Here is a 25,891-nt window from a genome sequence, read left to right as displayed (position 1 = left end):
CTATTCCCCGATGTGGTCCTCAGGCCAAAAAGTTTGCCCACCCCTGTTGTAGACTATCACCTCCTCCAAACATAAGTTTCCCCCTTCATTTAGATGCAATGTACACTATGTGTTCCTTCCCTGATTATTTATCGATCCTGCAGGCTTCCAAAGATACACAGCACAGAAGATTAGTCTCCACCCTAACACCATGGGGTTTATGTCCTGGTGAAAGAAACGCTATGACCACCTACTATCCACAACAACTGTCCTCCTCCTCTACATAACAATGGTTTTCAGACAGCTGGCTGCTCAATGCAGGCAAAAGGCTGAAGTGCCAATGGACCCTCTAGGACCCATACTACCAACACCTCCTGTTAATGAAAAATCTATCACACATACTGAAGTCTGCCTAGTGCTTCAGAAAACATCAGCCAATGCAACCAACTACTGCAAACTATCTAACATCCCATTCCTTAGCCATGACTGTGATGCCAACAACATGTAAAGGATGCACAGCTCTGCATTTTTCTTCACTCAAAACAAGTGCTTGAGGGAGATTGGTGCCTGGATGAAGAACAGCTATTTCAAACTGAATACAGGTGGGACCAAAAGTAAAGCCATCTGGAATTCCCTTCAGTGCTCAATAAGACACAGGATGAAAACTCTCTGTTCCAAAGAGCTTACGCTGGGCAAGACAGAAACTGAAAACACAGGATGTATTCGGAAGCACAAATGCATTAACTTCATTTGCTTAACAAGGGAAAATGATTTAATTTGGAAACTTTCTAGGTTAGAGGAAAAGGTACTACTTCACTCTTAAAAAGCTAGCCTTTTCCTGGGTCAGCACAATAGGTTATGGGGCATCCACTCCATCACTGAACATCTTAAGTGAATGGCTCCTAGCAACGAGCATGGAGATAACAATATGAACATTTGTCCCAATGGATCAATTATGCTAATGTGTCCTTTTTCCTACTTTGAGGTGAAATCTTTAGTTTTTAAAATAAATTACAGTTCTGTGATAAATTACTAATTATAATTTTTAAAGGAAAAAAACAAATACCTGTAGAACAGAAGCACCACTGTGGAGAAATTGCAGCCCACTCTCAGCTGAATCAATTCCTCCAGTTGCTAAGATGGGAAATTCTGGAAGAGCATGAGCTATAGCAGATACTGCTCGCAGGGCTATGGGCCTAATAGCACTTCCTAAAGAAAATCAAAATACAGTGTTAGCATGTTGGAATACTCAGCACTTAGATATGATGTGTGTATGCCCATCATGGGATGGCAGTGTTGTACTAGACAAACCATTAACATCAAGAACTAATATCTAATTATAATATCTAAAAATATATTAATTTGTAAATTGACATGTATCAGGTTTTGAATAGTATTATTACATGTAAAAGTGTTAGGAACGTGGGTGTAATAACCCTAAAATTGCAGACAGAAACACTTGCATATTTAATTGGATAAAACATAAAACTTGGCTCAAACATTTAAGCATCTGTTTTAAAAGAACAAGGAACAATATAATTAGAAACAGAAAACAATTCCATACAGTAAATTATAGATATACAGCTCTAAATTTCCACATAAGGGATAAGGCTGCTGGTGTGAACACAGATATTGTGCAAATAAAGGGAAAATTTTGAATTTGTTTTACATAATCAGAATCAAACATTTCGTTTAAAACTACCAGTCCAAATGCACTTTGACATTTTGGATATTATTTAATACATGTCCCTTGTGGACACATTCAAGGATGTTGGTACCTCTTTAAGAAGCCCAGCTTTGATCAGATTACTCCCTAAAATTGCATGGTACTAGTCACATGAGCAAAGTTACTCATGTGCATACATGTTTGTAGGATTGGGGCCTAAATTTTCAAAGTGGTACATGGGGATTTGGCCACTCAATTTTTTGAGCCGTTTATGGGAATCATGATAAAACCCTAGTGCACTGCTTAGACAATTTACTCCATTTTGTTTAAAGTATATTGATGTTACATGAGTATTAGCAAAAACATAAGAATACAGCATGTACTAGACAGTAAGTGATCCTGGTTGCTGGCATATATTCAGCTATCTATATTTTTAGACTATTTGGGATGTATTTAAACTATTAAAAGCTTTTTATATTAAAATATCCAGCTAATTTAGAATAAAAATACAGTGTGTTACAGTGGTGTCTTGCAGTAGTGCAGGGACTGTACATTGCACTGGCAAGCAGTATAGGGAAGAGTACTTCACTAACAAGGAGATTGACTAGGGGTCTGTCTAGATTAGAGGAAAAAAGGTGTTTGTTATATTGAATAGTTAACTTGAGGTAAGTAACATGATATGAAACACCCCAAACACTTTGTGCAGACACGATGTAACACTTTTACCACTGTATTAGCTGGGCCGGGTGAACTCCCGAGTCCCCATTTGATCTGCTCTTGGGGCAAAGGACCAATGAGGCAGTCAGTAATAAAGACCAGTGGGGAAAAAAGGAGAGGGAGGACCAAGGAATTGTAGGAGAATGAAGAAAAACAAAGAGGGAAAGAAGCATGAGCAGAGCAGGATGTTTCCAGTTCCTCCTTACGCCCTCCTCTGTTTACAACATTGTCCTCATTTCAGAAAGGAACTGCTTTCTCTTTCACCACAGAGAGATTTGATTATTGTTGTCTTTTACCCTGTTGTGTGATTATGTTTCTAAAAGAGAAACTCTGTAATCTGCTAGCTGGATTTTTAATCTGCTAAAGGAATAGTCTTTGACAACTTTTAATTTTCAACAGATAACATATTTATTTGTGTTACCAGGGGAAAAGCAGAGGCCCCGTAACACCGAACGCAACATATGCACTCTCCTCTCCCTCTACTATCCCATCTGAAAGTAAAAATCATAACACATGCATACTACAGCCATAGGTAGCTGACCTGCTGGGGAACTCCTAAGGTCAATCTAGCAGTCTGCCATCTAGAGAGTTGTCCACCCTTTTTCATGCATCACATTTTTTTATTTTTTTAAACAATCGTCAGCTCTAGTGTGGCAACTACCACCAGTTTGTTGGTATCTATCTGTTCACTGCTATCACAGCACACCGGGTATGGAAGACAGAGTGAATGAGCAGTACAGCTCTGCATATCAGCACAGTGTCTAGGGCCTGTCAGTTTGTTTTAAACAGGGAAGCTGGAGTTTTCCAGCAGAATTTTTCATTTTCAAAAGGACATTGTTTGCCAATGTAAGTTTTCCAACAGAAAACTGAAAATTTGGTTTGCTTTAACCATTTCAAAACCCTTCTTTCTTCAGCTGAGGTTGCCTCCAGCAAAATGTCACCTCCTCCTAACAAACCACTGATACAGGCAACATTGGGCTTCACAAACAGGCTGTCTGACAAGTCTGTCCCGTCAACACACGTTACAAAATCAGCATCCAAATGGCTAGATAAGTTGTCTCTACTGACATCTGCTCCTGACTCAGCACATGAATTATCTTCTTGAGTTATGCCATCTCCAGCTGCTTCAGCACTGATCCCACCTCATTATTTACCAACCTGACATCTCCTCCCCCCTCCAACAACTGAACTCTGTTTTTTACATCACATCCACACCTGGGTGAAAGCAGCCTTCACACTGCCTGATAAGTCTGCTTCGTTAACGTGTGTCTTCAAGGTGCTGGATGTTCTTGAATATCTGGATTATTGATCGAGAATATGAGGTGTTATGCACCATGCATAGGTACCATTTTTTGCACTGAAGTTATGCCTTGCTCGATCAACAACATTAGAGAGGTTACAAATGATATCTTCACCATGAACATTTTTAGAAATATGAATGGACAACTTAGCTCAATGTGCAGAAGAGATTTTTCTGCCCGTACTGATGTGCTTTGGGGGCAACTGAATGATTTTTCACAAAAGTTGGGAATTTTAATAAAAATCCATAATAGAACCTAAATAAAGATGACAGCAAAACAGAATCACAAAGAGAGCGGACAGCTGGCACCGAACTTTCTAGTGGACACCAATGGTGTGATATTTGCAGTCCATTTAGCCAGATCAATCATAATGAGATCGAAAGATTAGCTGTAAAAGATACAATGGGTACTTGCTCTTAGACATTGCACAGCACCATTACAGAGATGATGGTCAAGTCTTATAGAACGACTAAGCTCAGAATGATGGCATCACATGAGAAATTTTTCATGCATTTGTTTATTAAGTCATCTAAAAAGTGGACCAAAAATATACATTACGCAAGCAAAACCATTCAGAAGTGAGCTGATCAAGAAATAAGCACACAAAATGCTTCAACAACTCAATCTTTGTGAGCAAACCTGAAAATGAACATAAGAAATGCCATACCAGTTTTAAACATTGATCCATATAGTCCTAAATCCAGTTTCTGACAGTTTCCAGAAACAGATGCTTCAGAGTGGGGTACAAATAACCCAGAAATAGGCTATTTTATATATATATATTGACCACGGGGGAAAAAAAATTCTAATCCACATCAGTTAAAGGCTGGTTTATGCCTCAAGGCATGAAGGTTTATTCCCCTTCCATTTTTTTAAATATTGACGCGACTCTGGATGTTCTAATTTTTCATATAAATATCCCATCCCTTTTTAAATCATGTCAAACACTTGATATCTTGTGGCAATGAGTTCCACAGAAGAATTCCACTTTATGTGAAGAAATGTCCTTTTCATCTATTTTAATTTGCTGCCTATTTAAATGAATGTCCCCTTGAACAATGGATACTGGGGAGAAAGGAACAAGTGACCATTTGTTAAGTGCTTGCACAATAAAATAATCGGAAAGGACTTCCTTCAGCTTAACAAAATCAGTGGTGTGACTGCAGCAGCACAGCAGAGAAGATAGTGACTGAGCTGCAAGCTGTGTGGATCTCATTGGATTTATAGGATGAGGCTTTGATGGAGCTAGTGTAATGAATGGATATTTTTCTGGAGCTCAGACACTCATTTCCAGTGAGTTACCAGCTGTCTCTATATCCACTGTGCAAGTTGTTTAAATTTGGTAATCAGTAAATCTAGTGATAAATGTTTGGGTACAATTTCAAAGGAACAATATTCATCAATAACTCAGCTAAAAGAACAACAAAATCATGTCAACACTGCTTCTAATGACAGTAAACAAATGGCTCTTATGACATTCAAAGGGTTGATTGACATGTGTGTCATTGTTATTCCAACATTTTTTTCTTAGTATTCTGGAGGGCACAAAAGGAACATACAAGGAGCTATAAGCATTTTTCCTTCACACTTTATCATCTTACTCAAAACACATGGAACACAGTGCACTAGAACACAGTGCACCATAACTGACTGACTTGTGGCAAAAAAATATACTGTATTTTCAAATACTGAAACAGAGAAAAAAAGGAATAAATAAATAAAGAGTGATTTAAATAAATATTTGCAAAAGTAAAAGAAAGGGCAGTGATGTTGGCCTAAAGTTTTATTTTTATGTGAATGCCAAGGGAGTTGAAAGGATAATTGGTCCTATTATGGAAATTTATAATGGTCTCATGATGAGGAAGGAGAGATACAGGAGGACTGGAAGGAAGCAAATATAACTCCAGTCTTCCAACAGGCTTTATGGCAGAGTCATGATATAACACGAAGAAAAAGTCTAAACCTAGCGACAGGCAAGAGGAAATACAAACTAACAAAAATTCGTCACTAAGGTTTCATAGAGTGGGAAATGTCTGGTAAATCATATGGAATTTCAAAAAAATTAACTAAGGTCCCAATCCAGCAACATGTTTCAGCACTTGGGACTTCAATGAGATTACTCCTGTGCTTAAAGTTTAGTACATGACAAAGTGATTTGATGTATTGGAGTTTAAAATTCCAGTAGGTCAGGTTCAGTAGCTAAGAGAGTTGCTAGCACAACACTCTTTTGATAGCAACATGACAGTGGTTATCAAGGGCTGGATGGGGTATGCCATATAGCTTACTGTAAAATAAAGAACTACTTTATGATATGCAAAGCCCATTTATCCAGGCCTCAAGCACAGGACCAGTATTTGAATGTAAGAGAGAGAAATAGATGTACCTCTCTAATTAAAATGCAATACACCTGCTATTATTTAAAGCTAAACATTAAAAAAAAATCCTAAAATTCAAAAAACTATTCATTTTTCTGCTGTATAATTAGGGTTTATGCTTTGTTTTTTATTTTAAAGAACAGTCAGTGTTCATGATTAAAATGGAGAGAAGTCACAAAAATGTGGCATAATAAAATATATCAAGTGTCACAGGCATTATTTTGTACATCAAATAACCTCCTTCCCCTATTTAGTGCAAATAATTAGAACTGTGCTTCTGCTGTGATAACAGTTAACAGATACTAACATAGTGGTAGTAGTTGCTACACCAGAGATTATATTTGTTTAAAAAAAATGCTGTTCTCTCCTGGGAGGAGGGAGACTTCACCTCTGTTGGAGGAATTAAGGTGCTTGCCAAGAATGTACTGGTTTTGTTCTTGGTTTCAATGGGGCTCCTTTTCACTGTTAGTGTTCAGTCTTGCAAAGTGTTGAGCTCCTTCAGCTCTGAAGTTATGGGGAGCTGAATGCACTGGGAACAGTCAAAAATTGCTATGCACCTTGCAGAATCAAGTGTGCAAGGCCAGACCCAATGCACTTTGAGTTCAATAAAAAGACTCCCATTGATGTCAAGGACTTCTCAAGCGATCTAGTTTCATCTGGAAGCTCTGATAGCTCTCAGTCAAATTGGTTCAGCTGTTCACCATCACATCTACCCACCAATGTGAAAACAAATCCCTTTTTCTCAGAAGTAATGGAAATTAGGCTTGGTGCACATTTACACTAAGGCCACTTTTCACAACTCTGGCAGCATAAAAGAGACTTAAACTACAGCCACTTTAAGGGCACTTTACACTGCCAGAACAGCTGTAAAGGCGCCTTAGGATAAACAAGAATCAAGCCCTCCCTCCTTTAAAAAAAAACAGGTCAATGTGGGAATTCCTATCTCGTGTGACTATAATGGCAAAGTTATACACAAATACTATATAATTATTTGTATTTTTCCATATATTTATTTTTCTACCATATTGTTTGAATCTTGAAATTGTATATTTAGCCTTTTTAATTCAGCTATATGCACTAACCAAAGAAACAGACAAACAAGAAAACTCCTAATATCTATCAAACAGTAGCTGGAATAACACTGAAATTAGGTCATCATTCTTATTTGTGTTCTTTGTATAAGAATGTAAAATTTAGTTTTAATTTATTTATGTTACAGTAATTACACTGGGGATCTTCTTTACAAATGTAAATTCAGATTTGTACTACAGTAGAATAAACTTTACAAAGAAAAAAGAAGCTGATACTAAGTATTCAAATTATTTGTAATGAATAACAAATATTTTTGACGATTGTGCTGCTATGAAAAGAAAAACAAAAATCTACCCACCACCTCCCTCTCTCTGCATATATACATATATACTCTAGCAAGGTAGTTGACACTGTTATCTTTTAGAAGCTAAGTTCATAAAACCAGGGAAGGGGGAAAAAAGAGTGAGATAGAGAACGCATGCGAGAGAGCAAATATCAGAGTAAGGAAAAACATGGTAGAATGGGAATAGATCTGGGAAAGTTCACCATTCAGTTACTGTAAATATTCAGTTCCTGTAAATAGTAACAGAATGAGAAAGTTTGAAGATTAGACAAAAACAAATAAAGGCAATCTACTCTGATCTCAAAGGAACATTCTGCACATGCTTCTATTGTATAATCCTGATATTTAAAAGAAACTTCATATGGATAATCCATATTTTAAATAACTCAGACAAATGTACAAGACAAGATATTTGCATCTAATTCATTATTTGTCATAATTATTCTACATATTCTTTCTCTCTCCCTCCTGTAGGTGGCCACCATAAACTACACTTATCAAATCACTCATTAGCAGGGTTTTCAATACTGTCATATCCAGATAATTAGCAATTTATTTAAATAACCAATTTCTGTGGAAATAATTGCCATGGAATGCCCTGAACCTACTTTTTATGAACTATAATAAAAGTGTTAAAATAATCCCTGACATTTGCAAATGCCATTAGTTCACCTTTCCTTTTGATAGTGCTATGGCATTATGTTTAAACAATTACCCGATAATGCAGCAGTTTAATGAAATAGTGCAGCAAGCACATCCTTCAAAATGGCCAGTGAATGCATTTATATGCAGAAGAAAATTCAGTGAACAGACATGTCTGGAGAGAAATATGATATACAGCTAGTATAAAACCCCAGAATGAAAGCTATTAGTACCATATAATGCTCAAAGTACTAGTAAACAGATGATGTACCAAAATGTCATGTTCAAGATGGATGCGGTGTATAGTTTAGGCGTACAATTCAGAATCTGATTTATCAAGGAACCTGGATAACTCTTCTATCAGTGGCACCTATCTCTTCCAGAATCAGTTTGGTCCATCACTAATTTATATAATAATAGCTATTACCAAATTTACTAATGAATTATTTACTGATTCTAGATCTTGTTAACAAATAACAAAGTTTTTGATTTTTCAGTGTAGTCCAGCATATGGCATTTTAGTAAACCCCGGGGTTCTCCAAAATAAAGAAGGGCCCTGGAGTATTTCTAGTCAAAACTTTTAATTACATGTTCATGTCTCAAAAAGAATCTTTAAGGGAATATTTGCTGTATAGGCCACATCAGATTGGCGCCTACAATATCTTAGATAATTAGCCATCATCTTTAAAGCAAGGACTGACTCTGACTGGTATTTGGTTTTAATTATATTTCAATGGTGAAATCCCAGCTCCATGACGTTAATGGCAAAATTCCCATTGACTTCAATGGGGGCAGGATTTTACCCCAAGACTTCAGAACTAGGACTACAACCCTGCCACATTTAGGACAGTGTCTGGTCACTGCAGTCTGCCACTCATTTTTGTTCTCAGCTAATGATATTCTCAGCCAGTTAGGTCCTCCAGAGGAGATGGAAATGAAGGAGAGTCTACATTTTCTTTGCTAATGGTTTGTCTTTTCCTTTGCCTTGTGTCAAAAGGCTGTCCTTCGGGATTTTAATGTTTTTGAGTCCGTTCTGTGTATGTCTGTGAACACCAATAATTATTTTGCCCCACTTTCTCCCTCAAAACAAAAAATGAAAATGTGGTAAATGATGGCATCAATTATGATCAAAAACAGAATAAAAAAGTGGCCTTTTCAGTCCTCCCCCCTCCCCGTTCTTGAATTACTAGTGATGATTATTTATGAACCTTCCATTGTAAAGTTCATAAAATCACCAGAGTTCTTATTCAATAAATGTTTAGTTGTCATAGGAGATTTCTTTAAATTAATAAATGTTAGATTTGGGGCGCAGAGAGAAAAGGAAAATTTTTCTTACCTGTAAATGTTATTTCCCCAGTGGACAAGATCAGTTTCTAACTTGATAGATTTTCACTTACATCACACTTGAAAAGAGAGGAGGACACAACAGGGCTGCAGGATTTTGGGGTGCTCATACAAGGACTTTGGAGGGTGCTCCTAATGTACCCAGCCAAGAAAGTTACAGTATTTACTATCACACATACTTACAATCTGGGAAATGTGAGTAAACAGTGAGAACAAAACTGATTAGAGAAGTCAACCTCAGGTAAAGAGAAAAAAAATTATTCAGAAAGACAGGCAAGTCTCTGGGGGTAGGGACCTTCTTTTACTCTGTCTTTTGCGGCACCTACCAGAATGAGGCCCTGATCCTGATTGTAAAATAATACAAATAAAAATGGCAATCATCTCTGAGATAAACTCCCAAAATAGCACTAAGGAAGGGGACATCTCAGGAATACTTTGTTCATTAGAGAAACATCATTCACAGATGCCTTACAAGATAGTCTCCCAGTGGATAGGTCGGTTTCTAATTAGATAGGTTCTGTGCCTCATTCACTCAACCAAAGCGTGCAATTACTTCTTTAGAACACAAAGTACACAGACGCTACTCATTCTGAAGCCTGAAGCTGCATCTGCAGATAGCTACCGAGCTGAACACATCTGTATATCTACACTTGGAGCTGAGAGTGTGATTCCCAGCTTGTGTAGACATAGTGCCACTAATTCCCACCAAGCTAGCATGCTTAAATTAGTCGGGTAGCCAGGGAGTGGCGAGTAGCGGCATGGGCTAACTGGTAACTCATACAAAACCACCTGAGTTCTGTGGGTACATACTTGGCACAGCCAGCCCGTGCCGCCACTCACCGCTGCCTGTGCTACACTACTATGTTTAGTGTGCTAGCTTGATGAGAGCTATATCTATGTGAGTTGGGAATCGCACCCCCAGGCCTAAATGTAAACATATTTTTACTAGTCACACAGCAGCTTACAGATTGGCTCTAGGGGAAGCAATGCCTCTATTAGCCTGGGAGATGGCATTAGATATATCAGAATAGGCTTTAGCTCCCTACCGGACAATGACTACTCTGGACAATATGGCTTCAGTTCTAAAAAAACATTTAAGTGTGTGTGTCTAAATTTATTCCTGTTCAACCAAATATTTCAGCATATGCTTAACTGTAAGCACACAATGGGTCTTAACCCTGTGTCCAAGAGCTTGATGGAACAGTGCAGGACTGCTGAACTGGGACCTTTAAGTCCCTAAAATTCATTTTAAAATGTTAATGCTGCTGAGAACATCTGTGACAACTCCTCGTGGTGAGAACATCGGTGGTGTTCAAAAGGCTTTAGATATACATTAATTCATCTAGGACTGCTCCCAGCTGTTTGGAGAACAAGCCTATAAATGCAACAGAAAATGAAAGAAATAAGACCTAAAAAGCTCAGAAAGCTCAAATACAGGGTTTCTTTCCCCATTAATGTACCCAAACATCAGAGTTTTCAGTCTTATCTATTCTATGTATCTGTCTCATCCAGTTGCTAGTGGTTTAATCATTTGACATGTTAATAAAATAAAACTAAAACAAACAAACAACAACCACCACCATCAAAAGACTACTGATGTGCTAGGAAGACAAGAATACAAAACTATTATGGGACAAATGACCCCATTTTAGTTGAATGGATTGTTTGCCAATGCACTAATGTAAAAATATGTACACTCAATAGACAGATATATTTTCATATTCACATATACATAAAACAGAGTGGATGACACGTCCCCTGATAAAACCTGTTATTTCAACACTTCAAGTGAAAAGTGTTAAAATAAATGGCTCATCACATACAAGTGTTAAAATAAATGTTTATTTCAACACTTTGCGTGTCATACCCATGTATTTCAACACTTTCCATTTCTCAAGATGCATGCAACCAGGAGTTGGAGAGATATAGATAACACAGGACAATTGAAAAAAGTCTGTGTGGTACATGATGATTAGGAAGCTCTTTACAAATTAAAATTATAAGTGGGAGATACCTTGAAAGTACTGGGAATCTGTATGCACTTGTAAGCTGGTAGGCTCTCACCAGCCCAGGAAAGAACCATTACCACACCTGAGTCCATTTCAAGAGTGTATCTCATGTTCAAGCACACAAAACTAATGAGTAAAACAAAGCAATCTCCTGACCAACACAGGCTGCCGTGCCTTCCAAAAGGATTTTTCCTTGCCCTGGGAAATAAAACACATGCTTCCCTCATATACTCTGCTGAGTCATGTGCCAGGCAGGTAGACCTTAACACTTTCATAGCTGTTTTACCTCATCACAGTGTAATTTTATTCAGAATCCATACATGTATTTATTTTAGATCTCAGATTTTTCTTCACTCATTTCATGGGAGTGGAGGCAGATTCGGTTCATATAACTGCACCAAACATTTTATGATTTGAGCTGTGCAAAACTTTCATTTAAAATTGAAAACTGAAAGTAGGCAAAAATCACCTTGTCTCGGGTTCTGAGACAAACCTGAAATTCAGGCCAGATTAACAACCTTTCAATGATAAATCAAGTGTTGCAAGAATCTGGTCTTATTTATGGTTTAGGATGTGAAAAGATGATGGCTTCTGCCACCGCATGGATTCAAAATCAGGCAAAACATGACAGCTTTTGACTTTCACTTTGAGATTTTTGAGTAGAAACACAAAATGAAAAAGCAGGTGTTGATTCACATGAACCAGAACCAGAACAAATCTTGTGGGGACCCTGAAGACAAAAATTGGCAGTTTACTGAAGTTATAATCCAGGACTTGAATTGTGCAATGGTGGGGAAACAGCTGGATTTTTTGGTCTTCTGGCCTAGCCCCAGACAGAGCTGCCCAGAGTGAGGGGCAAGTGGGGCAATTTGTCACAGGCCCCGGGCCCCTCAGGGGCCCCGCGAGCTGCTCTGGGTTTTCTGTGGCACTTCGGCGGCGGGCCCTTCACTCGCTCCAGGTCTTCGACGGCGGGTCCTTCAGTGCAGTGGAAGACTCAGAGTGAGTGAAGGACCCACTGCTGAAGTGCTGCCGAAGCCTCGGAGCATCCCCCGGTGAGTACAAGCGACGCAAGCGGCGGAAAAAAATCAAAACAAAAAACGTGATCGGAGGCACTTAGGCTGCTCTACCACCGCCGCTTCATTCTTTGGCGGCAATTCGGAGGTGGCTTTTTTCCCTCCAAGAGAGACCTGCCGCTGAATTGCCACCAAAGACCTGGCCCTGCCCCAGGCCCCCTGAATCCTCTGGGTGGCCCTGGCCCCAGCTTCCAAGACTGATCTCTTTTTTACTTTTTAATCCAGGGTCCAAAACTGTCTGTGGTTTGGAAGTAGTAGCTCTCAAACCCCAGGCCTATTCAGAACTTAGAGTGCTGATTTGGCATCTCTCTCTCTCTGTCTCTCTCTGTCTGCTTTCAGGAGGGGAGAGCAAAATGCTGAAAGAACCAGTGCTCTTTTCTTTGGCCTTGTGGCTACTCAGCATTATTGGACCATCTTTGTTCCAAATGGAGAGAGAAGAGAAGCCACTGACTTGTTTCTGACCTCATGGCACAAGTCTTTCTCCTTTACATGTGCTAAATAACCACCACAGTGTATTACCCATCTCCTTTACAGAGGAGTCATTACAGGTGCTGTCTGGTCTAGAAATGCTGTCCCATAGCTCTCACTTTCTAGCAATACAAATAACAAGCAATACAAATAGTGATTTGCACTCTCAAGACCTACAGAGGTGGTTTCCAGAATACCTGGGGACACCATTATCACATGCTTTCAGGAGAAATAAACCACCAGTGATATGATCAAATGGATTTTTCTTCTAGACTCCCTCACTGTTCCTTCAAGCCAGCAAGATGGTCTGGAAGTCCCCTCCACTCTCAGATCTACATCAGGTTTCCAAAAGAAAAATACAAGGAATTTTTTAAATCACAGCATGTACTAAAAGCTGTGCATTGTAATTAGAAATGCACACACATGCACACAAACTGAAATAAGAGGGCCCCAAATGCCCTCCGTATGTGTGTCTCTCTCTGTCACATGCACACACCCTGCATGAACACAAACAAACAAACATGCCTTCCAAGCACACTCCCTAACCGCTCCTTCTGGGGAAAGCCTCTCTCCCGAGATGCAGAAAACAGTTCCTGGTAGTTTCGATCCAAACAGCCTGAGACAAAGACCTCTCTGCACATTAAGTGGTGAGGGCCATGGTCTGGATTGTAGGAAAAGGCGTGTGGCCCTTTAAGGGTTAGAACACCAGAGTGGCTGGCTGCAGCAGCTTTACCCCAGGCCAGCATGGGGACACTGGCCTATTTCCCCCCACCTCATCCCAAGCGACCAGAGGAGGAGATGGGAGACTAGTTGTGTCCAAGCTGGCGCAGGAAAAGTGCTCTTTTACCTGGATCAGGTGGAGCAGTACCCACCCTCCCATCCATGGAAGTGGTAAATACCAGGTTTTCTCTTTACCTGTTGTGGGCACTATTCTAGTCACTCCTTTCTTGTGGAGATGGGAAGGATTTTTTTTCCTGCAGCACCAGATTAGCCAAGGTGAGGAGGGGGTTTTGCTGTCCTCACAGCAGGGTGGGAGCTTAGTTGGGGTGAACATGAAGTGGGAATTAGGCTATGATGTCATAACTCATTATGAACAGGAGTACTTGTGGCACCTTAGGCCTGGTCTACACTAGGACTTTACTTCGAATTTAGCAGCGTTAATTCGAATTAACCGTGCACCCGTCCACACCAGGAAGCCATTTAATTCGACATAGAGGGCTCTTTAGTTCGAATTCTGTACTCCTCCCCGACGAGGGGAGTAGCGCTAAATTCGATATGACTATGTCGAATTAGGCTAGGTGTGGATGCAAATCGAACTTAGTAGCTCCGGGAGCTATCCCACAGTGCACCACTCTGTTGACGCTCTGGACAGCAGTCCGAGCTTCGATGTTCTGACCAGCCACACAGGAAAAGCCCCGGGAAAATTTGACTTCCTTTTCCTGTCTGGACAGTTTGAATCTCATTTCGTGGTTGGACATCGGGGCGAGCTCAGCAGCACCGGCAGCAATGCAGAGCTCTCCAGCAGAGGAGTTCATGTAATCTCTGAATAGAAAGAGGGCCCCAGCATAGACTGACCAGGAAGTCTTGGATCTGATCGGTGTGTGGGGCGAGGAGTCTGTGCTTTCGGAGCTGCGCTCCAAAAAACGGAATGCAAAGACCTACGAGAAGGTCTCCAAAGCCATGAGAGACAGAGGATACAGGCGGGATGCAACGCAGCGCCGCGTGAAAATCAAGAACCCCAGACAAGGCTACCAAAAAATCAAAGCGGCAAACGGACACTACGGAGCCTGCCACCACTGCCCCACCAGTGACCATGGACTCTGACGATGGGACAGTGTCGACGGCCAGTTCCTCGGCGATGTTCGCGGACGGGGAAGATGAGGAAGGGTTTGTGGAGGACGAGGCAGGCGACAGCGCTTACAACGCTGGTTTCCCCGACAGCCAGGATCTCTTCATCACCCTCACGGAGATCCCCTACCAACCCTCCCCGGCCATTAACCCGGATCCTGAATCAGGGGAAGGAGCAGTCGGTAAGTGCTTTAAACATGTAAACTTTTATTCTTAATATAACAGGAATCTGAAGTATGTGAAAAGGAGGTCTCTATATATATGGGGATAGAACAGAAGTCCTCCTGGGAGATCTCCACGAAGCTCTCCAGGAGGTAATCGAAAAGCCTCCGCAGGAGGTTCCTGGGGAGAGCTGCCTTATTGGGTGCTCCGTGGTAGCACACTTTTTCACGCCAGGCTTTCATGAGGTACTCAGGGAGCATTGCCTCCCCGAGCACGGCTGCATAGGGCCCTGGTTTGTGCTGGCTTTCACGCAGCATGCGCTCTCTATCTCCTTCAGTGACCGTCCTCAGGGTGATCTCGCTCGGAGACTCCTGCATCTAATTAGGGGAATTACTGTAATGTTACGCCTGGTCCAAAGTATTTTTAAAAAATCTCCGGACAGACGGCGTAGCAGAGACTCAGCACGCTGCTGCATGACAAGCGTAACGGAAAGCCAAAGAATCAAATGGATGCTCATGGAGGGAGGGGGGACTGAGGACGCAAGGTATCCCACAGTTCCTGCAGTCTCCGAAAAGCATTTGCATTCTTGGCTGAGCTCCCAATACCTGTACGGTCAAACACATTGTCCGCGGCGGTTCAGGGTATAGCTCGTCAATGTACAACCACCCCCCACCCCCAGAAGGAAAAGGAAAAAAAAAGTCTCGACTCTTTTAAATGTCACCCTATGTGTACTGAATGCTGCTGGTAGACGTGATGCTGCGGCACTGTACTGTAGCATCATCCTCCCCCCCCCATGGGTGGCTGACGGTGCAATATGGCTGATATCCGTCGTCATCATCATCAGCCTTGCTGTAGATGGTGTAGAGCAATACGACTGGTACCCGTCCTCATCATCAGCCCATAAGTAGACGGCCTGCTAACCGTCTTCATCATAGCAACAGGGGGCTGAGCTCCATCAGCCCCCGCCCTTCATGTGTAAAGAAAAGATTCTGTACTGCCTGGACTGTCACAGCAGCAGGATGCTGTTTTCCTCTCCCACACACTGCTTAATGTCCTGTCTGGACAATCATAGCAGCTGGAGGCTGCCTTCCCCTCATTTCATTTCAGTAACAAGCCACTGTTTCTTATTCCTGCATTCTGTATTACTTCAGCACACAAATCAGGGGATACTGCAACGGTAGCCCGGGAAGGCTGGTGGAGGATGGAAGCAACAGGTGGGGTTGTTGCAGGAGCACCCTCTGTGAATGCCATGCAGCTCATCATTCCTGAATAATCTTACATGGAGCGGCTGTGCTCTCTGGTTCTCTGAAACACTGGATCTCTACTACACTAGCCCCATATTCTATGCAGGAATTATTCTATTTTTAGATACCATAAAGGAGGGATTGACTCAGGGAGTCATTCCCAGTTTTGTCTTTTGCGCCCCCGGCTGATCTCGGCCAGGGGCACCTATGACAGCAGCAGAAGGTATAATGCAATACGACTGGTAACCATCATCACCTTGCCAATTTACAATGGCATGGTAGATGGTACAGTATGGCTGATAACCATCTCTGCTGTCATGCAAAAGCAAATGAATGCTGCTGTGTAGCGCTGCTGAATCGCCTCTGTCCGCGGCATCTAGTACACATATGGTGACAGTGACAAAAGGCAAAACAGGCTCCATGGTTGCCACGCTATGGCGTATGCCAGGGCAATCCAGGGAAAACGGGCTCGAAATGATTGTCTGGTGTTGCTTTCCCGGAGGAAGGAATGACTGACTACATTTACCCAGAACCACCCGCGACAATGAAATTTGCACCATCAGGCACTGGGATCTCAACCCAGCAGTGCAAGGGTCGGAGGACACTGCGATGGGGTGGAACAGGGGCAGAGTTTATGCTTTCAGGATTGCCTGCAGCAGGAGTGCGCACGAGATAGGTGCTGTGCATGGTGTTGTTCACAGACACAGACTAGACTGTGTTCATTGTTCAGAAAAATGTATCTTTGCAAGGAATTCACTCCCTTTCTCCCATCACACAGCTTCGACTGTCTCCAGACCTGCCACAGCATCCCCCTCACAGAGGCTGGCAAAGATTAGGCGGCGAAAGAGAAAGACACTGGATGAGATGATCGCTGAAGTTATGGGGTGCTCCCGAGCCGAGGCGGACCAGCAGAGCCAGTGGAGGGAGACCCTCTCTCTGTACCAGCGCTCACACAGCAAACGGGAGGAGAGGTGGCGTGAGGAAGACAAGCAGGCAACTCAAACGCTGCTTGGACTAATGAGGGAGCAAATGGACACGCTCCGGCGCCTTGTGGATGTTCTGCAGGACCGCAGCCAGGAGGACAGAGCCCCCCCGCAGTGTATCTGCAACCGCCCTCCCCTGCCACAAAGTCCCATACCTCCCGTCACCCAAAGTAACCAGAAGGAGTGGCGCCAGGGGCCGTGAAAACTGTCACTGCACCCCAGCAGAGTGCTCAAGTACCCAAAAGCTCTCATACCCTAATTTTTGAGAATTCCTTCCCTTCCTGACTCACCCTAGCCCCAATCCCAGTTTCATCCCCTGACTGTCTGGTTAATTATTAAAAATACTTTGCTGTTAATTACTGTTTCCCTCATGCTTTTTTACACAACGCTGCGTTTGAAGGGGTGGGTGGGTGGGTGGGGAAGGGGGTAGGGTATTGCATAGGACAGTCACCTTTAGCAGGGTACAGAGACGGGGGCAGGATCAGCAGCAGGTCACACACACAGTGCAGTCAGTAGGCACCCTGGTCAGTATGGGAGGTGGTTTGCAGGTTCTGTGTGGGTGGGGGGGTACGTGACTTTGTAGCGGGGGAGGGGGGTTAAAGATCTCATGCAATGGTCCCTGTCCTGGACCACAGAGCCACGCAGCAGAGGAATCTGTATCCGTCCTCCCCTGCCGCAAGGCCACATAGCCCCCGCACACAGAGTCCCAAAAAGGAGGGATGGCAGGCTCCGTTGAAACAACCAGTCCGGCACTGCGGACCGCTCTGGGAGCAGGAGCCTGTCATTCCTCGAGTTTAGAGGCAGTCTTTACATCACCGCACACCCTACCCAGCACAGTCTGCGTCCCAGTTTCAACCCTTTAACGCAAAGTCATCAATAAAGAAACCTTTGTAAAGTCACAGTGGAACATGTGTTTTATTTTTAAACGTGTGTTGGAAGTGGGGGAAGCGGGGTGGACGGGGTATGTAACTGCAGATGCTCGTCAACAGTAACTTGGTAAAGAAACAGGGGCAGGTTCAGCTTCTCTGTAAAGAAACTGAACAGTCACAGGTCACGCTGCTCGCTGCTCGCTGGTCCTTGAAGAGTTCCTTGTAGCTGTGCAAGGCGCCTGCACAGAGCTTCACGAGCCAGGGCATTAGCGGGTAGGCTGGGTCCCCGAGGATCACTATAGGCATCTGCACATCCCCAAGAATTATTTTGTGGTCCGGGAAGAAACTACCTTCCTGCAGGCGTCTAAACAGACCAGAGTTCCTGAAAACACGCGCGTCATGAACCTTGTCCGGCCACCCGACGTTGATGTTGGTAAAACGTCCCCCATGGTCCACCTGTGCTCGCAGCACCATTGAAACGTAGCCCGATTTCTCAGCAGCTGACTGTGGAAGAGGTGGACGATAAGGTGCGAGGAGTTGACAATGGCCATAACTGCAGCGGGCTCCATGCTCGCAGTGCTGTGGCGCCCGCGCTGTCACTGAGCAGAAAAGTGCATGAACAGATTGCCCGCAGGCGCTTTCGGGGAGGGAGGTAGGGCGTGATTGACGGTTGAATGATGACAGTTACCCAAAACCACCCTCGACACATTTTTCCCCCAGCATGCATTGGGGGCAATCCCAGAATTCCAATGGGCAGCGGGGATTGCGGGAACTGTGGGATAGCTTCCCACAGTGCACCACTTTCAAAGTCGACGCTTGCCCCGTTACTGTGGACTCACACAGTCGAATTAGTGTATTTAGTGTGGATACACAAATTCGACTTCATAAGGTCGATTCCACAAATTCGACTTAAGTTGATTCGAAATAGTCTTGTAGTGTAGACATACCCTTAGAGACTGACAGGCAGATGTCCAGTGCAGGTGTGCTGCAGGGAAGGGATACAGTGATCAGATAAAATGGACTGCTAAAGGAGTTAAGGGAGGTATTCTTTAAAGGAGTGGAAATGGGGGAGGGGATGCTTTGGGGTTCCTATGACTGGTATGGCAGTGGGGTTGGCTCTATATCCCTTCCCTTTACAGCCCCCTTTGCCATCCCCACCCTTCAAATGAGAGTTAGAGTCCCAGGAGCAGATTGGCTGGTGACCAGGATAGGGAAAGGGGGAAGGCTAACAGCAGTCTCTCCTACTGCTGGTATATGTAAATGATTATGGAATTACCTGCACCGTATGCTTTTATCTGCTGGGTACTCCCAAGCATTTAGGAACCCAGTTGTGGCCAAATTAAAACCACATCCCTTGTCTCCTGTTGTTCTTCTACCACAGCCAGACAATGGGAATGCAGCAAGCCCCCACTTTTGCACAGTGTCTTTTGAGAACAATCTGTGTCAACAGCACAGGCAAGAGAAAGCAATTACATAGCAAGAAAATATTCAAAAACCTCAGTGAGCCATCCCAGGATAATATTTATTGATAGCTTGTAAACCTGTACAACTGACAAAAGGACAGGCCTTTGGAAACCTCTAACAATCAAGGGGAGAAGGCTGCACAGATTCTAGCAAGAGGATGTGGCCCTAGGAGGGCAAACAACTCATTTTGTGGACTGTTTATTTTGTTGGACTTTTGTTTACCTGGGAGGGAAGAGCTGTTTATTGGTTTGGCTGGAGGGCTAACCTAAATTAAGCTACGCAAAGCAAGAAGAGACTCTGGCAGCAACACATCTTGACAACGAGGAGGAGGACTGGTGTTGATCAGTGGCTGCCCCTGAGGAATGAAAGATGAGACTCTGCCTCAGCAACCTACAAACAAATTCACTATCTCAAACCAAGCCACTGTACAGTTACAGACTCTATACATACATCTCTCTCTCAGTACATATAGTATAAAGTTATCTTCCACCAGTGTCACCTTTGGCAGATAAAATACTATAATCATTTTATAGCTGAATGGTGTACAATGCAATGAAAGTTCTTCAGTGGAAAAAATACTATGTTTTCACCCTTTTACTTTCTTCAGCAGTGATTAGTTCCAGAAAGATGAGGTATCATCATTCCTCTGAAGGCATTGTAGGATATAAGATTGGTCCTCAGAAGTTGGCAACATATAATAAATGTGCTTTATTCCTAAACATCAATCAGTTTCAAGAATGGCAGTTGCTTGCAGAATAGTAATAATAGAAATATTCAGCTAATAACTACCACAGGCATTAAAACACTGGATGACAGATGTGAAGTGTTCTTGTATAATTATGGTTTTATAACTAGATACATCAGTTCCTAAATATTTAGTTCCTTACATTTCTGTATTTTTGTAATGAAATTTACATGACAGCATTAAGGTGTTTTTTTTAAAAACTAAAACAAGAGACAGCTGGTACCTCTGCTTTTAATTAAACTTGGGTATTATATGTAAGGATGGCAATTTCCCAGAATGACTTGTTTCTCTAAAGTGATAAGAGTACAACATACAGCCTAAATCAATAAAAAAAGAAACATGTTGAAAGACTCATGCCATTATTTTAGCTGAGAGTGTTTAATTAGCAGAAGGGTATTGGGTAATACCCTAATGGAAAATGGAATAGTAGCATGTCTAGCTACATAATCTATTAGAGAGTCAAGGTGGGTGAGGTAATATTTTTTATTGGTCAGTAGTGTAAAAGAACCTTAGTCTTCATTTTTTCTGAACTATAAAATCTCTGGATATGTAATAGATGATAATAAATAATGTAAGTTTATATCAGTCCCACCTATGACCAACCTTCATAACAATGGTCATCATGACACTACTGACTTCAAGATGGAACCTTATACTATATTTTGATTCTGGCTTTTGCATTAATGACAGTTATAACAGGATTAATAGACCTAAGGACTCAGTTGTTCAATTTATTAAGAAGCAACACTAAGGGATACAGGGAAATACCAGTGCACTGCTCCATCTGATCATTTTAATCATTATCCAATGAAGACATCTCAAAGGATGAGCAAGGAACTTAATTTTCATATATATTCAGTCTCTGGCCTCCATTAAAAAAATACCCAACAAAATACAAAACAGCCCCTAAGAGTGCTGAGTGGATGTCTTCTTTTAAACACTGTTCACTGATGAAAACTGAGCTGAATTAACTTAAATCCATGGGTCCACCAAGAAAACACCCATTTGAACTGAAAATAGACTTTAGAACATTTCTTGCTGCTACTGTAATAAGACTAGCAATATTTGCTGTTTACATAACACCTTTTGATATCAGACAATATCAAAACATTTTACAAAGGTACTAGACTCTCATATTACAGAAAAGGAGACTGAGGTGCAGGGGGAAGAGTCGGGTGCATAGAGCCCAGATCTCCCTTGCTCTTGCCAAGAAATCACACTGCCATCTCCCCCCAAAGGGGCCAGTATTTAATTAATAGTGAAATAAATAATGCTTGTTACTGTGGAAAGCAGTAAATCCATGCAAGATTGTAAACTGCTGCCAAAGCAGTGCAGTTAACAACCCATTCACCCACCAGATACCAGCTATATAATTTTTATTTCCATTTCTTTAGGTGACTTCATTTATCTCCTTAATATTCCCAGCACTAGAGATGGACTGAGCTACAAAAGCTGGGTGTAGATTTTGAGCCCCCAAAGGCTCAGTTATGCTTGGATCTAGGATTTTGGTTCGTCCCATTATAAAGATACATAGAAAAATCAGATCCTCATCTGAACCTGGGTTTGGATTGCAATCTTTCTGCTCCCAAATTTGTGAGTGTTCTCTGATCTGACAGTTCAGTTCAGGAGTCAAGTCCAACTCTACTTTGTGGCACTTGTAGCTATTTTGTATTCAATGTGCTTTAAGAGCACAACAATCCGCTTCACATGCCAGCAGAACACTCCTGGTGAGCTAGCTCAGGTGGCTACTGTTACCAAGTAAATTACACACTGAGGGTCTGATCCTGTAAACTGATCCTCATGAATGGATGCTTATGTCCACTCAGAACCCACTGAAGTCAGTGGGCTCCACACAAATATAGGAGTCTTCTTGTGCACCGCAACTTGAAGAATCAGAGTATTACTGTGCTCATGCATGGACACTTTCCATTTCTTTCTTTCTTTCTTTCTTTCTGTCAGTCTAAAAGGAAAGACCTTCATACTGAAAGCACTTATTTGTTTTAGCCTAAGGAAAATATCTTTGGACAAAAGCAAGAGTTGCTTCCCTTTTCTTGTTGGACATACAGTATTGAGAAGGAATTCTGATTATTATTACTAAAGAAACATTTATAACATGCAACATTTGTATGAACTATCATTGACATATTTTGTATGGAATGTTCAATGAGGAAAACTCACAAAAATATAAATATTTAATGCAAAATTCTAACACATCTGTCCAGCATAGTAAAGTCAGCATTTAAATCCAATACACCACAGAGCCTAGACAAATGCATTTTTGGAATCAAAACAAATATTGGTAATTTAAGAAAATACTATGAAACACACACAAAAGCTGTACAATACCATATGTTGCACAATACATCTGGTAATCAATTAAGTTTATCCACTAAATTTCTTTGGAGCCCAAAGAGGCTTAAATTCTTTACCCAGAAATTTAACAAGTAAACAGTAAGCTTTATAACCAGGATGCATTACAATTAGAAAAAAACAACCATTTGTGGTATTTTTAGCTACATAATACAAATTAATCTTCTTAATTATTTCCTGTAATGAATTTATGTCTAAGCTTAGCTTTTGACCCATGCCTTTCAGGGATTGATAGTTTGGGATGTGGTTGTTATAACTGTACAAAAGATGAATAATATCTTTAAGCCCTTTTACTTTTAAAAGTTACTGTTTATGTTGGGAAGTTTGAAATCATGCGTGTTTTATGGCATCATTTGCCATTTCACACATGGTATGGATACTAAAGATGTTATCTAGCTTCAGTATACAAGCAGCCTTGAAAGTATTTTTTTCTCAAATCAAATTAATTCATGGTTACAGCATTTAAGATACATTGGAAATCCCTAATTCAAGTGGCAGTATCACCTATAAAACCAAAATAAATGGAGTAGGATAATAGTTTTTAGGCTTGGGTTACAGTGTCAACGTAGAGACTTGAGCTCTCTTAATTCAGCAAGCTTGATCTTGCTTGCCAGAGCATGCCTGTCAATATTTAGCTTCCAGGGAGCATGTCACGAGTCTTTACAAAAACTAGCTTAAATACAAAATACTACAGCAGCTGCTGTGATCCTTTTTCTAACACTGAGATTAAACTGCTGAAATTTGTTTTGAGCTTTTAAAACCAGGAAACGTGTTTTCCATACACCTACTGTAACAAGAATATGAGAAATAGCATTAAGGGATTGCAAATGCTGTTATTAGGGTTTACTAAAATATAGAAAAATACCAGATATTTTACATTAACCTATTGCAAGATATTTTTCCATCAGGCATGTAAATTCCACTTTGACTTCTTTCTCTCTGACATGAGATTAGAAAACAGGCAAAGTTAGAATCAGCTGCTTTGATGCCTTCCGAAAAAGTTTGTAATGCAGATGAGTCAAATAAGCCCCCAAAATGTTCTAAAATGATTAAGCTTCATGCCTATCAGCCTATGATGTATTGTCAAAGCTATGTTTGCCAATACATCAGATTTTCAGCATGTCACTTTTTCCTTTAGGACTCCTGCATGTAAGGCTCCCCAAACACCAAGAAAATGTCACCAATCTCTGTTGGGGCAGTTGGGAGAAGACTTGGAGGATCTGCCAAGAGCAAAGGTGTCCTGGTGGGCGGGTGGCACCCAGGAGCAGCTCAGCAATGCAGAAGGCGAAAGCAGTGGGAAAGCACTAGTGCTTCCATGTCTTTTCCACCTGACAGACCTCTTGTGGTTCAGAGAGGAGTCCCACTGATGTGACCCACTGAGGACTTCCAGAGTTTTTCACAAGCTTCTCAGGGAGATGGGGGAGAAGATAAGGGGGAAGACACCCTCCCTGATGACTTTCTTAGACACACAAAACTACTAGGCAAATCAATAAGCATGCTGCTGGCACAGCATACTCTCAGAAGTGCAAAGCAGCAGCCTAGAATAACCACCAGTGAACATGGTCTCTTTGTATTCCCACTTTCAAAATTGCCTCTTTGGTAGGATTTGAGGAAGCCATTTAGTTTAATAGAGAAAGCAACTATGCGGATTCCACAATATTTTTCCCCAAGAATGTACACTCCTGACACACAAAGTTTCTCAAAGGCTGCAAAAGGAGTACCCCTTGTTAAAATACAGGCAGCCCAGCACTGGGCAACTGTCCACAAATCAGTGGAAATATTGCCAGGGCTGGCTCAATCAACAGTCATGCATCTGATGTGGCAGCCAGTGGTTTCCCCAGGAATTGAAATTAGGGGGGGTGTTCGAATTTACAGGGGGGGTGTCAGGACCAATGAGATATATAAAAGAGATATGAATAAAGTAAATGTTTTGTTAGGATTATTCAAATTTAACATAAGAATAATGCAAGTTACACCAAAACACATAACAGGTCTAGATTTCTAAAAAAATATACATTTAAAAAAAAGTATTTAATTTAAATTGACTTTTGAAAAGTAAGCCATCATGGGGTAAGAGGAAAGTCCTCTCATGGATCAGTAACTGGTTAAAAGATGGGAAACAAAGGGTAGGAATAAATTATCAGTTTTCAGAATGGAGAGAGATAAACAGTGGTATCCCTGAGGGGTCGGTACTGGGACCAGTGCTGTTCAACATATTCATAAATGATCTGGAAAAATGGGTAAACAGTGAGGTGGCAAAATTTGCAGATGATACAAAACTATTCAAGATAGTTAAGTCCCAGGCAGACTGCGAAGAATTACAAAGGGATCTCATAAAACTGGGTGACTGGGCAACAAAAATGGCAGATGAAATTTAATGTTGATAAATGCAAAGTAATGTACATTGGAAAACAATCTCAACTATACATACAAAATGAAGGAGTCTGAATTAGCTGTTAGCACTCAAGAAAGATCTTGCAGTCATTGTGAATAGTTCTCTGAAAACATCCACTCAGTGTGCAGCGGCAGTCAGTGATTCCCAACATTCTGTTTGCTTTTTTAAAAAGAACAGGAACACTTGTGGCACCTTAGAGACTAACAAATTTATTTGAGTATAAGCTTTCGTGGGCTACAGTCCACTTCATCGGATGTAGCCCACGAAAGCTTATGTTCTTTTTGCAATACAGACTAACACGGCTGCTACTCTGAAACCTTTGCTTTTTAAAGAAAGGGATAGATAGTAAGACAGAAAATATCATATTGCCTCTGTATAAATCCATGGCACATATACACCTTGAATACTGTGTGCAGATCTGATTACCCCATCCCAAAAAAGACATACTGGAAATGCAAAAAGTACAGAGATGGGCAACTAAAATGATTAGGGGTATGAAACAGGAGAAGAAATTAAAATGACTGGGCATTTTCATCTTAGAAAAGAGACGACTAAGGGGGGATATGCTAAAGGTCTATAAAATCTCGACTGATGTGAAGAAAGTGAATAAAGTAAATGTTTTGTTAGGATAATCCAAATTTAACATAAGGAAAATGCAAGTTACACCAAAACACATAACAGATCTAGATTTCTAAAAAAAAATATAATTTAAAAAAATGTATTTAATTTAAATTGACTTTTGAAAAGTAAGCCATCATGGGGTAAGAGGGAAGATCCTCTCATGGATCAGTAACTGGTTGAAAGATGGGAAACAAAGGGTAGGACTAAATTATCAGTTTTCAGAATGGAGAGAGATAAATAG

At 41.4% G+C, this 25,891-nt stretch overlaps 1 protein-coding gene across 7 annotated transcripts in view; it reads right to left on the bottom strand.

Annotated features, from left to right (window-relative positions):
• DPYD (dihydropyrimidine dehydrogenase) overlaps positions 1 to 25,891 on the bottom strand; it is a 638,604-nt gene that overhangs the window by 97,456 nt on the left and 515,257 nt on the right. For 6 of the 7 annotated variants that reach the window (XM_039484205.1, XM_039484204.1, XM_039484209.1 and 3 more), the window contains one exon: positions 1,046 to 1,188. In XM_039484205.1, coding sequence (XP_039340139.1) covers positions 1,046 to 1,188 — 143 coding nt within the window. Of the gene's footprint in view, positions 1 to 1,045; positions 1,189 to 19,581; positions 19,875 to 25,891 lie in introns of those variants that run through there. The other variant, XM_039484211.1, reaches the window with a different exon arrangement.

Source organism: Mauremys reevesii, linkage group 8, assembly GCF_016161935.1.
Source record: "Mauremys reevesii isolate NIE-2019 linkage group 8, ASM1616193v1, whole genome shotgun sequence".
Taxonomy (NCBI): domain Eukaryota; kingdom Metazoa; phylum Chordata; order Testudines; family Geoemydidae; genus Mauremys; species Mauremys reevesii.
This window is presented reverse-complemented; position numbering and strand designations above follow the sequence as displayed.